The 15181-nt window shown below is 37.7% G+C and overlaps 1 protein-coding gene across 2 annotated transcripts in view; it reads left to right on the top strand.

Moving 5' to 3' along the window:
- The window catches only part of MCF2 (MCF.2 cell line derived transforming sequence), a 77994-nt gene that overhangs the window by 11028 nt on the left and 51785 nt on the right, over positions 1-15181 (top strand). Inside the window, exons 1-3 of one of the 2 annotated variants that reach the window (XM_033115283.1) lie at positions 2776-3015; positions 12498-12617; positions 13433-13549. In XM_033115283.1, coding sequence (XP_032971174.1) covers positions 2965-3015; positions 12498-12617; positions 13433-13549 — 288 coding nt within the window. In that variant the 5' untranslated portion in view covers positions 2776-2964. Of the gene's footprint in view, positions 1-2775; positions 3016-12497; positions 12618-13432; positions 13550-15181 lie in introns of those variants that run through there. The other variant, XM_033115366.1, reaches the window with a different exon arrangement.

Below are 15181 nucleotides of genomic sequence, written 5' to 3' on the forward strand. Positions count from 1 at the left end.
TTTTAAGTAAATACAGGTAGGGTGCTACCTTAATAAATAAAATCGTTTATTTTATTAAAATAAATGATTAAAATATAAAAATTTCCTTTTGTTATTCATCCTTGAAAAACACAAAAATACTGAAAAAATGTGCATCTGCTTTCCTAAACTTCTTTTCTGGAACACTGAGCTCGTGGGGTAAAGTTGAACGCCGCAGTCAGCTGCATGGAAATATCATTCAACTATAGAGGAACGTCGCAGCCAAAAGGTTAAGATTTTCTTGATAACATTTTCTTTTCTCTAGCTTACTTATTGTAAGAATATAGTATAAAATACATATAATATACAAAATGTGTGTTAATCTACTGTTTATGTTATCGGTAAGATTTCCGGTCAACATTAGGTTGTTAGTAGTAGTTAAGTTTTAGAGGAGTCAAAAGTCATATGCAAATAATATTTGACTGCACAGGGGCATCGGCGCCCCTAAGCCCCGCGTTCTTCAAGAGTCAGCTGCACTTTGGGAGGTGTGTCAAAAGTTATTTAATCACAGGTAAAACATGGTGAATCTGGCTTCTTGACAACTCTCAATTAATCACTATTTTTTGAGCACAAGTTACAGGCTATAATTTGTTCAATTTCAGAAGTAACCTATTGCATTTTGTTATATTAGCCATGACTCCTCATCTTCATTACACGTGGTTATGGTTGGTGTGCTGGTCCCCAGTGTACGTAGATTTTCAACTGTGTGTGGGGGGTCAGCACCCCTAACCCTGCGTTGTTCTAGGGTCACCTGCATACTGGAACTCACATGGTAAAATGAATGAGATCATTATTCTTTTTATACCAAGTATGAATTACTCCTCAATTTAGGCAAGCCAGCAAAGCGGTTTTTTTGTTTGTTTCTTTAACAGAGGTGTTTAATCATAAGCAGTGGAGAGAAGAGTGAACACCAGATTCACAGAAGTTACTACAATAAAGCCTTGACTTCGTATAATATATGTTTGCCTTTTCAAAAGCAGCTCCATTTATTAAGTAATGTTGATTCTCTTTATTTCTTGATTCAGTACTGCAGGCTGGTACCATTATAATTGTCTTATAGACAAGGGAATTACGTCAAGATACAGGTTATGCGATGAATCCAAGGTCAAATAGCTAAGTCACAGAAAGAGCCAGAGCAAGGTTTGAATTTTCATGAATTTCAGGGGGTGCCCTTTCCACCTGCTGCTTTTTATCATTTTCCAAATGAGTTGTGGATAGACAAAGAAATTCAATGGTTTTTAAAAAAAGGTAAAATTCCTTTGGAGAGAGTAAATCTGTCCTCCAATGGGTCCCATCCATGGGGCTAAATGAAGTAAAAGCTATTTACCTTGTCCTGGCATTTTAGGACCGGTCCTTAGGCTTCTTGAGCAGACCTCAGTTTATGACAGTTATCAATTCTTTCATACTAAATATAACACTTGTTACGATAAAACTTTTTTTTTAATCACCCAGCCTAACTTTTTTCTTTTGGCCAAAACGACCTGCTTGCTTAACTATTACATTGTGTTGTACACCTGAAACTAAGAAAAAGAAAATGTTAAAAAAAAACAAAAACAAAACAAAACAAAAAAACTTCCTGCTTGATTAATTTGCATTGAGTCACCATTTGGCACATGGCATCTGTTTTTGGTAAAGTTTTAGTTTTTATTAATCAAATAGGTTGCTTGGAACAGAAGTCTCGTTTTCCCTAAAGGAGAAATATAAGATTCAGTCTTGATCCTTTTGATTTGGGGTCAACAAAGGAATACTGACTTGTTTCTTAGGAGGTGATGCTCCCCTTTCTGTTTTCCCATGAATGCTCTCTCGCTGGGGAAGTGTGAACCATGTTCAGCAAAGAGCTGGGCACTCAGGGTCCCGTTATCCTGCTACTAATAGTGCCAGGTAGGAGTGGGGGTACAGGTGATGATAACATGTAACTGGCTATAGATTACTTTAAATTTTGTTTCTTTTTAACATTTTAAATGTTTCTGCTTGTGGTACTTTCAATAGTCATACTGAAGAGCACATTAATTTTATTGCAGTCATTAACAGCCATTCGGCACTGTTTGCAACAAAGGAAAGTATTGACTACAAGCTAACCTCAAGAGCAAAATTTGGCATTTAGAAAGGATGTCTGGTAAAAATTGCCAGTATATAGATAAATGTAACTATCTTTGGTGTATTATTTTAAATAAGTGTTGATGAAATAATTATATAATTCAATTTGAAGACCTTAATTTGTAGATTCCAAAATAGACTATGCAGTTAGGTTGTACTTCAGAATTCACGATAGGAGATTTTTTTCTTTTTCTTGGTTACACATTTTAGGGAAATGTTAATTTGGGAGCCAATCCTATCCATCTTAAAAAATGTACATGTTATGGTCTTTTTAGATTATCATCAGGCAAAAACTTCACAAACTGTTAACCTTTCACAAAGGCTAAATCCAGAATAGAATTTAATTTAAAAAAAAAACAGAATTGAATTTTAAGTTACAGATCAGGGTGGGACAAGAATACAGCTATGAGTTAATACTACCTTCACAGAGATTCTTAGCATTCCACCTTAAAAATCAAACTGCGCAGAGCAGAAAGCCAGTCCCAGCGAGCCCCTAGGAGAGTTTTTTTTTTTTTTTCCCCCTTCCTCCGCTCTTAGGACATGCCCCATCGTCTTGAGCTGTCCAGCACAAGCTAATCCATGAGGTTCAATCAGGCTAAGTAATTGGGGGAATGTGTCAACTCTGAATTACAATGAGCAGCAGGGAAGGATCTGTCAGCTGACTAATCTGGGAGAGCGAGTTTTCTTGCAGTGCTGCCATGGTGGTAATGGAAGCAGCTACAGCTACGGTAGCTTTGTTTGATAGAGATTTTTGGCTGCCGCTTTTCAATACTACCCAAGAAGCAGCTCATATTTCATCAATGTTACATTGACAATTGGAAAAGAAGAGTGTTATTGTGTATAGGCAAGATGGCAGAAGCAACTCCCCCGAGAGGCAAGATGAGGTTCAGAAGGAATGCGGTAAGGGCTCTGCCTGCGGTTCTGGAAAGCCTATTCCCAAGTTCAAGTGCAGGGATGCTGCAGCAGGGTGCTGTAGCACAAACTGCTGAATGGGGCTTTTAAGGACAGGTGGAGAGAATGGAGACTTGTATTTGCATGGATTGCATTGATGTGATTACTGTGATGTTGACATAGGGAAATGTAAAGGAGTCGAGGTAGAATGTAATTTCAAAATCTAAATGTGATCAAGGTTTTATGAGCAAGTGCTGACAGTCACGTTATTTGTTTAAGACTGTGAACAATTTTGAATCGTTCGGCAGAGGAGCTTTAAATCACTAGTTAAAATAATATCTAACAAAAGGATTCATCCTTTCTTTCACCGTGGTCAGATAGAGTATGATATCATAGATATCAGACTCTAAGTCTGGAGAAGACTTCATCAGCATTTAAAAAAGCAGCCCTTCCTGGGTGTTACTGTATAAGTGAAAAAATTTTACTCTAATGATTCACAATCTTTCTGATTTTAATTGTCCAAATTCAAACTTTGAAGATACAGAATTATAGCCTGTTGACAACTTGTTCTTTTTTTTTTAAGGAAGAAAAGTGGCTCGGTTTTCGTTATAGGCTACAATTTAGAATTCTTTCAGATATGTTTCAAACATTTTGCTACCTAAATTTTTCTCTTCATTAGTTCACTTGTATGCTAAATTTCCAGCAAATTTCTTTTTTAAAAAAGTTTATTGGGTTGACAATTGTTAATAAAGTTACATAAATTTCAGGTATACAATTCTGTATTACATCCTCTATAAATCCCACTGTGTGTTCACCACCCAGAGTCAGTTCTCCTTCCATCACCATATATTTGATCCCTTTTACCCTCATCTACCACTCCGCTTCCCTCTTACCCTCTGGTAACCACTAAACTATTGTCCGTGTCTATGAATTTTTGTTAAGTGATATTTAGACGTATTTTGGGCAAATGTGAAATAACACTAATTGAAAAACTAGTCATCAACAAGGTTTTAAATGACACTCTTTTTCTTTCAAAACTTAAGATAACATTTTTAGCGTTATGATTTAAAATATAATATTTGCTCATTAAGAATATTGAGACAACACACACAAAAAATAAGAAAGTGAAAATCAACCATAGGAAAAAATGATGCTTGGGCTCATAAGTAAGGTAAGAGAAATAAATGAGTAAGAATTTTATTGTTGTTGAATGACAGTGAAAATCAATGGGTGAGTAAATGAGTTATTTTTTATTAAAGCTCTTAGCACAGAATGCTATTTTAAAAATTACAGTTTAGGATATGAGTCTTTTTATTATTTATTTATTTATTTATTTATTTAGGAGGGCGCAGCTTGCAGTGGCTCATGCGGGGATCGAACCGGCAACCTTGGTGTTATTAGCACCATGCTCTAACCAACTAAGCTAACTGGCCACCCCCAAATCTTTTTATTTTGAAACATTGTATCTCCAGCTGTACACTTGATTTTGTATTATGTAATAATAGCTTCAGACTTTTAATAGACAATTTATGATGCACAAGAAATGCCTTTGTATGTGTTTTGCAATATTGGGTGCAACTGACGTTAGTACTTTTGTTATCAAAAGCAAGTGAAGCTTTCAGAAAGTTCCTAATTTCTTTATATATATATATATATATATATATATAGAGAGAGAGAGAGAGAGAGATGTTTTCTCGGTGCTGAACTTAGTTTCGTGTATATACACATACAGTAATATACACACAAATGCATCCAGCACACAAGTACTCATTGACAACTGTGCTACACACAATATAGGTTACAAAGGTAAATAGAGAATGAGTACTGAGATGAAGGAGCTCTCAATCTAGTAGAGAAGATAGGACATGTTCATAAATAATATGAAAGAACTTCTGGCTGGTGGGGAAGCCTTCATAAAGGAGATGCCATTTGTTTAAACCTTAAGCAAAAGCATATGTTTTTGTTACCTTTGTTTCTTTCCTCCATTTTTCTCTTAAGTGAATTACTTTAAGTGGCCCCTAGGAACAGATGTCTTCAAATGAAATTGATTGGATTAAGTCTGAAGCCCAGAACTATAGTGGAAGACAAATTTGTTCTGCTTCCATGGATAGGGCTTGACCAGACTGCAAAATATGCAACTCAGCTGGTGACACAATGGTTTAACGTTGCAGGATCTCTGGAGTTGACCCACTGTGATAGGTAGGACCCAGAGGGGCGGTATAGTGGACTTAAAGTCCAAAGAGAGGATTAAACTGGTTAATTGGTGGAAATAGCAATGACTGGCAAAGTGAGAGGGAGGAGATGAGAATAGATACGTGACAGGAAAGGCAAACCACAAGGAAGGTGTGTTGTGCAGGACTGCCCTGTCCCTGAGGTCACTTGGCAAGTTGTTTGGCGATCTGTGGAGTAACTCAGACTTTCTGCACTCTTTAAGGGTGGGGTAGGGTACGGAGGAGCGCGGAAGTAGCTCATGGCCTTGGAAACTCTTCTCTGTAGCTTGAGATCATGAGATTTTCCCCAGCATATTCTAAAGAGAGAGTTCAGACCTTATCAAGGTCAATGCCAACAACTCAACATTAAAATAGTTTCTGTTCGGTGGGCTCCATGATGTCAAGTTGTTTCCAATCATTTTGTTTGACTCTTAGTATTTGTCCCATTTTGTAGATGTCAACGTCAAGTCATTCGTAAATGCTAGGCAGCAAATGCTAGTGTGCATTCAGTCTATGCATTAAGTACGTGTCCCGAAAAGTGTTCCATGCCCTGGAAAGAGCTTTCCCTTAGCATTCAGGTAACCCTGGGTGCTACTGCTCCCTAGATGTGAACTTGGGCAAGTTATTGCACCACTCTGCTTTAGTTTGCTCTTCTGAAGAGCAAAACGGCCACAGTACCTACTTCACTGCAATGTTAGAAAGGCTAAATGGGATAATGTGTGTAACAAGCCTGGCACATGTGTAATAGGCTTCCCTTAAGTCAAAGGTTCACTCTTATTGTTACTGCATTTCTTTCCCCTAAATATTCAGAAAGAAAGCTGTAAGAATATCAACTGTTTTTATAGTAACCAAACTTTTTTGTTGTGTAAGCCACTTTAAACATTTTTAAAGAAACAACTAGTGCAACCGAGAAGCATGCAGAGGGTATATAAATTGTCTCTTTTAGGTGCGGCACAAAAGATGTTAAAGTTAATTTCTAGACTTTAGTAAAATGATGTATCAAGTTTATGCTTTTTGTTGTTATTACTGTCTGTACTGCTGGAAGGCCATATAACTGGGCGAGCTGAGGGAAGCTGTGAGGAGGAGGGAATAAATCTCTAGGTGGGAAAGGTGAGAGAAAGCTAATTGTGCACCCATTAGTCTGAAGAGCGAGTAAGAGCTGCTGCAGAGGGTGGGGGTGTGGGGCTGTGCACAGTGATTGCAGAAATGGCCCTGAGCCCTAAGAAGCAGTGTATTCATTTTTACTGAGACACCTTTAAGCAGTCACATGTTGGAACGTAAAAAAAAACAAAAAACCCTGCAAGAAGCTAAAACCAACGCTGTTTCCTCTCATGCTGCCTTTTTTTTTTTAAGGAAAAAAAAATGACAAAATAAAACAAGGCTGACCCTTGCCCACATCCCTTTGCTTTTTTGACAAGTTCTCAAAAATGATTTATAGTTTTAAAATCTAGGATTTGATTTTGGAGAAAATAGAAATTGGGCCTTTTCATGTTTATGTAACCATAAAGATTAGAGATCCTTAAAGCAGCATACCCAAGAATCTAGGCATGTAGTGTCTCCACACCGAAATGGCGAAAGCTCAGTGGTCTTGAGATATATTTGCCATGAGATATGTGCATTGTATACAGTTTATGATATGTGATATGCTATTTGATTGCTCATTTGAATACTAGCTTTAAAATGGATTATCTTCAAATGTTTAGTGATACAAATATCTATATATAGAGAAAAAGTACCCTCTACACATCTTAAAACCATATGACCTTTCAGGTTAAAATTTCTCAAGGGTTCTCTGTCCCCTCCAGATTCTCATAGCCAGCGATCACAGAGAGAAAGTGTACGTATTATTAATATTGGCCCATGTTCAGATGTGAAACTTTAGTTCAAAGGTTGCAAACTGGTAGTCCATGGGTGTGTTTTGTTTAGACCAGGGTGTCCAAACTTTTTTCAACAGTTTTCACCAAGGGCCATGTGCGGTAAAATACACAAACAGCCGGGCCACTCACTCGAGGTGAAGTACGTATTGCCTCACCTGGTTTATTTAAATAAACTAAATATATTTTTGGAATTTGCTGCGGGCCAATTAACAATGGATTGCGGGCCGCATTTGGCCCGTGGGCCGCAGTTTTGACACCCCTGGTTTAGACCATACAGTGTTTTGTGTTTGTTAAAGTGTTTTAACAAACTTTCCCTTTGTTTCCCATCTTTAAAAATCTTTAAGTTTCACACAAGAAATCTGGATTTCTGGTTTCTTGTGAGAAATCAAGATTTGGCAAAGCTACCTTCCCACATGAGCTGGAACTGACTAGTAAGTGCCTTCCCCTCAATGCTTTCCAGTTTGCCACATTTCCTGTTTCTCTTCATCATCTCAGAAGAGTGTGAGTTGCCATTTTCAACCTCATTCAGGTTGTGTATTTTGTTTTGTTTGTTTTTTAAAGATTTTTTTTTTATTGGGGAAGGGGAACAGGACTTTATTGGGGAACAGTGTGTACTTCCGGGACTTTTTCCAAATCACGTTATTGTCCTTGCAATCTTAGTTGTGGAGGGTGCAGCTCAACTCCAGGTCCAGTTGTCATTATTAGTTGCAGGGGGTGCAGCCCACCATCCCATGCGGGAGTCGAACCGGCAACCTTGTGGTTGAGAGGACGCCCTCCAACCAACTGAGCCATCCGGGAGCTCAGTGGCAGCTCAGCTCAAGGTGCCGTGTTCAATTTTAGTTGCAGGGGGCGGAGCCCACCATCCCTTGTGGGAGTTGAAGAATCGAACCGGCAACCTTGTGGTTGAGAGCCTGCGCTCCAACCAACTGAGCCATCTGGCACTGGCCCATGTGGGAATCGAACCAGCAGCCTTTGGCGTTAGGAGCACAGAGCTGCAACCTCCTGAGCCACCTGGCTGGCCCCTCAGGTTGTGTTTTAATTAAACCCTGCCTACTACATGCGTTTGCATTATTCCCCTAACACATGCTAGGCATTCAAGTTTGTTACCTTTGCTTTAGTTGGGTTTCATGTTTAGACTCTTCACCTTGAACCTAATCTTTGTACCGTCTTTGCTGTGCTTCCCCATATTCCTCCTGTTGATCCTTTTATTACCCATCAGCAGTTTCTCCAGAGGAAGGAAAGCCAACATGAAAAAATATGTATTGTTTTTATTTTTCAATTAGCTTGTTTAAGAGTTTGGCTCTGTAGTCAGATGAATTTGGATTTTAATTCTGCCACTTACAAGCTACAAGTTCTTGAAAAATAACCCCACAAGACCGCAGTGTATTATTTTCCTATTGCTGCTGTAACAAATTACCACAAACTTAGTACGGCGTTTCCCCGAAAATAAGACCTAGCCGGACCATCAGCTCTAATGCATCTTTTGGAGCAAAAATTAATATAAAACCCAGTATATTATATTATATTAGACTTGGTCTTATATATAAGACCCGGTATATTATATTATATTATATTATATTATATTATATTATATTATATTATATTATATTATATTATATTATACCCGGTCTTAAAATAAGATCAAGTCTTATATTAATTTTTGTCCAAAAGACGCATTAGAGTTGATGGTCCGGCTAGGTCTTATTTTTGGGGAAACATGGTAGTAGCTCAAAACAACACAGATGTATTCTGTTAATATTCTGGAAGTCAGAAGTCCAAAATATGTCTCAGTGGGCCGAAACCAAGGTGTCAGGAAGGGTGTGCTCCTTTTGGAGGCTCTAGGGGAGAATCCGTTTCCTTGACATTCCAGCTTCTAGAGGCTGCCCACATTCCTTGGCTTATGGCCATGAATTATTCTGACCTCTGCTTCTGTTGTCACATCTCCTCCTCTGGCCCTTCTGCCTCCCTCTTTGTGTAATAAGGATCCTTGTGATTACCTTGTTCCTGCCCTGATAATCCAGGGTCATCTCCACATCTCAAGATACTCAATTTAATCACCTTTACAAAGTTCCTCTGCCTTGTAATGGTACATATTCACGGGTTCCAGGGATCAGGATGTGGACATCTTTGGGGAATCATTATTCTGCCCACCACTCTATTTTTCCAGTTGTGAAATGAGGACGAAAATAGAACCTAATGCATGTAAAGTACTTAACACAACGTCATACTAAGGCTTACAATGAGCATAATTTTCATAGCAGGCATTCAATAAAGTGGCACTCCCACCCATGGCCAGCTAGCCAATCTCCATTCCCTGCCTCAAGGCTTTGAGAAGTCCTGAAAAATATATAAATATATATTTTGTTTTGGTTTTTTTGCTAGAAAGAAGCTATGAAAAGTAGTCAATCATGTGAGGTTGTGGATTTGCTATAATTAGACAGTATGGCAAGCACCTGTTTAAGTTTGTTATTAGTGAATGGATCTGGGAGTGAAAAATCAAGTATGTCTGATTCATACTTAGGATTTAATGGGCATGAGGGGTAGAAACCATATGGTTTGAACTGTATGATTTAGTTTTCTAAACAACAAAACAAAAAGACCTCTGACAAATCACATGAAGTTTTTGAGTCCCACCCAATTAATTGTTTAGTAGTTGTATAGCTATTTATTTCTCCAAATGCCTATTAAATTTGAGAGTAGCTATTACTGGTTTAACAGAAGCCATGTGTTCTAGGAAGATTCACATGGTACCTCAGTAAAGATCTTAAAATTATCCTATGATGAAAAACAGTGTAAATGTTATTATCCAGGCAATAAATGAAGTTTTCATCCTTGATAGTGCATTTTCTTTAAGCATACAACTTTTTGTGGGCTTTTTGCGTAAGCAAGTCACTAAACATGTTGACGGAATTAAGGAAGAAGAATGTATAATACAATAATCAGAAAGTTTTACTTAAGAAAGCTCTGATTAGAATGTAGAATTATCTTTAGATGCATTTTATACAGCTATCGATGTTTGGGATAAGCTACTTTATCAAACAGCGACAATAACTGAGGTAATAAACTACCAACATAAAATCCCTGAGTATTTCCAAACCCTGCTGAAACTCTTCCCTATAGAGTCTGTGGGCCATTCATTACTCCACTTCTCTCTCCTTTGGAGTTCGTTCCCTGCTGTGTGATCCGCTGCCTCTGAACCTGGTTGCTGGGACAGCCTTGTTCTCGTAGGAATGGCAGGGCCTTACCTCAGGCAGACAGTCCCGCCATAGCCCTCTCTGTTCCCAGAGTATCCATCACCACCACCCCCAATTTTGGAGGTGGGTGAGTGTTCCAGACTTCAAGTTGGTCATCCTTAGGCTCTCACATCCAGAGTTTTCCTCCTCAAAACCAGAGAATGTGACATTAACGAAAAGCCAGAGGGAAAAAGACTATGAGACCACATCAACCTAGAATCCATGAAAGAATAAAAGTAATTTCACTTTAAGTGGTGATAAAAGTAGGGTGCTTTCAATTTCATTGAAAAGTGAACAAATAAGCTGGATCAAAGCCGGTGAGTATAATGATAATAATACTAGTAATTTACCCATGTGATGGAGAAGGGAAAGCTTAACTCCTAAAGTGAATGGGATAGAAATAGAATCAGTGTTCTCAATCTAAAAATAGGTCCAGAGTTCTCACAAGTTCCTGTCAGAGTCTCCCCTGAAGCAAACCTTGCTCCGTATTGTAGTTTTCTACCTAAGCCTGCTGGGTAGGCTTAGGTAGATCATCTCATTATCTTTTTTAGAATTTACAAAGTGCCTTTATAGTCATGATTTCTTTTCATTCTTACAATAGCTGCGAAGTCTGTACCATGCTCAGCATAAAATAAAATATACATTATATAGAGGATAGGATACGAGGTCTGACAATTAGGTTTGCGAACTCATCCTAGAGCAAGTGCTGCGTACTTCATTGCTGAATATCACTACGGTCACCTTTGAAGTGCTCCCCTTAGGAAAGCTATGCACTGACACCAGTGTATAGCCCACCCTTCAAAGCAATTTTGGAACTCTTTTTCTAGAATGGCCATCAGAGCTGTGGTCATATTACGCTTGATGTCCTGAGTGTCATCAAAATGTCTTCCTTTCAATATTTCCTTTATCTTCGGGTCAAGAAAGAAGTCATTGGGGACCAGATCAGGTGAGTAGGGAGGGTGTTCCAATACAGTTATTTGTTTACTGGCTAAAACCTCCCTCACAGACAGTGCCGTGTGAGCTGGTGCATTGTCGTGATGCAAGAGCCATGAATTGTTGGTGAAAAGTTCAGGTCGTCTAACTTTCATGCAGCCTTTTCAGAACTATAAACTATAAACTTGGTTCACATTTGTAATGAATGAATTCGTAATGAAAAGTTGGTACAAATTCGTAATGAATGATCCCTCTGATACCAAAAAAAGGTTAGTAACGTTGTTGCCACAAGTTCATGAACTTAATTGTCAGACCTCGTATATGGTGGTTTATTCTTAAAATTGGGCTATACTAGTCCATCCCTCACTAAATTTGCAAAATGCCCTCCTCGTTTTTTGCATTCTTTCATTTAACAGTTATTTCTTGACCACCTACTATGTGCCAGTGTTCTAGAAGCTGGGGAAACATTGGTGTACAAGAACAACATTCTGATCCAGTTCATTCCCTGTATGCCTCAAGACCTTTCCTGACATTCCTAGCTCTAGGATGCTGTGTGCTACCACTTCCTGTTGTATATTATTCTAATTCCCTCGTTTCACTTATCAACTTATCATGCTATAGAGCTAATGATTATGAATGGACTCCACTATTAGACAGTCATTTTCTTGCAAGCTGGGTAGGGACTGTATTAATTTGTGTACACTGAATGCTAACAGTGCCTGGTAATCATTCATTTAAATACATGGCATGGACACACAGGAAATATGTGCATTCAGTGAATGTTGCTTGGATAAAAATAAAAATGAGTTCATAATATAGTTTTCTTCCACTGTTTACTACAAGTATACAGTATTTCAGCCTCCTTTGGCTTTTAGGGCTATCCTAGGAACCTGCCTCCTAATTCTGTCTTACGACAAGTAAATGCAATTTGAGTATAAATACCTAACTTTAAAATGAAGCTTCAGAGTATAATTCTCTGTAACTTGGGACTTACTTAAGTGTGAGAAAATTGCATGCCACGAGCATTGCAAAGATCTGACCTGATGACCTTACATTCATTTTAGTTTATTTTTGTGTTTTTAGATTTTATCAATATCCATTTTTTTAAGTTTGCCCTTTTAATGGCTTTTATGACTTTAAAATTTGCTTCCTTTCGTTACATAGTTTCTGCTATGTTCTCAGTTGGGTGCATGTTTTGACAATTTTTTCTTTCTTTCCTCTGTTCTTTCTTGCTATAGGCTTCCTTCCCTGGGAACTTGCACTTGGTATTGGTCCTACGTCCCACCAGTTTTCTTCAACGAACTTTCACAGATATCGGATTTCGATTTAGTCAGGAAGACTTCATGCTCAAACTACCGGTAAGAGTATATTTTTAAAATGTTTTGTCCCTATAATTCTCATGAAGACTTTGTATCATGCTATATTGATGTTTTATATGTACTTATGAAGCATTTGAAAGGAAAAAATAGAATTTGTCTTCCAAAAATGTAAATTTGAAGTGCCTACAAGTCTTCTGCTTTTGCTGTTAAAGGAATAATTACTTAATTTGTAAGAAAGCAATTCTTTTTGCAAAAGACATATGTCACATATGTTATATATTTGTGTGTATATATGTATGTGTGTATAAAATCTGGACATTTTCTTCTTAGAAAATCATGAGTGTGTGTTTTATGTATTTGAACTCCCATGAACTTAACATCCTGAGCTAGTTCAGAGTACCATGTGTTTTTTTAAAGATATTTTTATACGTTTTTAAGGCTAGGAATAGAGTGCTCATAAATTTTGATACTTTTGCTAAGATCCGTCTCTCCTGATAAATTATAACTTACTACATAAAGCCCTTTTACTTTGTGGTAGGCATAACATGCTTTCAGAAGGCCAACCGTCTACAGTGCAAAGTTTTAGATCCAAGAGAATTAGGTGTTTGGGTTTCTATGGAGATTAATTTTGCTTTACAGAGAAATGTTTTGTAAATGACCACTGTTATTACCTGGAGAAGGTCGTGCATACCTGTGATGGGGCAAGGGTGGGCGGGGCTTGTCCAGGAGAGAATTGTGAGAAGCATTTATAAAAGATAACTTTGTGCTAAATGAATGCTAAAGTTCATTGTACAGTTGAAAGGAAGGATGCCGCGAAGGGCAGTTAACAGTATCTTTCTTGCTTATTTATATAGGTTGTTATGCTGAGCTCAGTTAGTGATTTGCTGACATACATTGATGACAAGCAGTTAACCCCTGAGTTAGGCGGCACCTTGCACTACTGCCACAGTGAATGGATCATCTTCAGAAATGTATGTTTCTTTCGCCCTTACTGTAGAGCCTGTAGTTCATGTTAACCTTTAAATCTAGATGTAGAATTCTTTTCCTCTTCGGGGAAAACAGATTTCTGGGGCTCCTACATTTTTAAAAACCATGTGCAATTCAACGTCTTGATTTTCTTCCATAGGAAATATCTAGAAATGACGACGAGTCACTGAGGATGGCAATTGAAGGAGAGGACTAGGGAATAAGGAGTTCTTTCTCTGTCCACCCCCTCCTGTGGCCATGTAGTAACTTGAAGAAACAAAGCATTGGGAGTCAAATCCTAGCACTGCTGTTTTTTAGCTACATAACTTTGTATAAGTTATATGACCTCTCCAAGTCTCAGTTTTCCCAGTTGCAAAATGGGAACAATAATACTTTGCCACAGAGGAATGTGGGGAAGATTAAATGAGATAACAAATGTAAGAGGTTTGGCATGGTGCCTGGCACATAGCCAGCCCTCAAAAAATGCAAGTAATATTATTAATCTCATCGTCCCAGTGGTGCTCCTGAGGCAGTTCCATTTGTAGATAGATTGTTTCTGTTCTAGAAATTTGCAAATGGGCAAGGGCCCCAGGCCTCACAGGTGACTTTGTGGTATAAGAATATACTCCAAATCCGAGATACGGTAACCCTTCTGATATGGGAAGTAACTCAGTGACGTTTAATTAAATCAGGGTTCTAGTTTCCTGATGCTTAGTTTTCATTCAACAGTCCTGTTCTTTAATATGAAGATGTATTGTCAAAATTAACAGTGTCTAGACTTAAATCACTAATAAAGCTATAAATAGAAGTGCAGATACTTTGAGCTATGTGGTAAACAGAGGGTTTATATGGTCTCTATATGTTGTCCTTCTTTCTTTGAGTAATTGATTTTGGAAACAAAATAAACAGCAGGACCTTACTAGACATTTTAGGGCAACGGAACCTGGAATGAGTTGTGACTACCCTTTTTCCCTAAAAATAAGACCTTGCCGGACAACTCTAATGCATCTTTTGGAGCAAAAATTAATATAAGACCCGGTATTATATTATATTATATTATATTATATTATATTATATTATATTATATTATATTATATTATATTATATTATATTATATTATATTATATTATATTATATTATATTATATTATATTATATTATATTATACCTGGTCTTATACCAAAATAAGGCTGAGTCTTATATTAATTTTTGCTCCAAAAAACACATTAGAGCTGATTGTCCGGCTTGGTCTTGTTTTCGAGGAAATACGGTAGATGTTCCCTCATCACCTCAGTCCATCACCTTGCAGAGAATACTAATACTTGTTCATAAATGATAATAAACAAATATAAAGTGGCTTTGATGTTCTCATCTCTTCAGAAGTCATTATGAAGCAATTTAACAATTGCAGAGTTTACTAGAATAAGGAAAACACTGTTATTTTCAAGATCATGAAAGAAATTGCTCAGTACATGGCATCTTTAAGAAATAGTTTTCATCGGTGTCCAAGAAATAAGTTCAGAAATTTAGATAAAAGACATTCAAGAAGACTCTTCACCTGACTGTAGTTTCTTAGAGGCTTAGATGCAATGTTCAAGTTCATTGCCAGGGGAATGCCAACTTTCCTTTGTGGAGGAG

Source organism: Rhinolophus ferrumequinum, chromosome X, assembly GCF_004115265.2.
Source record: "Rhinolophus ferrumequinum isolate MPI-CBG mRhiFer1 chromosome X, mRhiFer1_v1.p, whole genome shotgun sequence".
Taxonomy (NCBI): Eukaryota; Metazoa; Chordata; class Mammalia; order Chiroptera; family Rhinolophidae; genus Rhinolophus; species Rhinolophus ferrumequinum.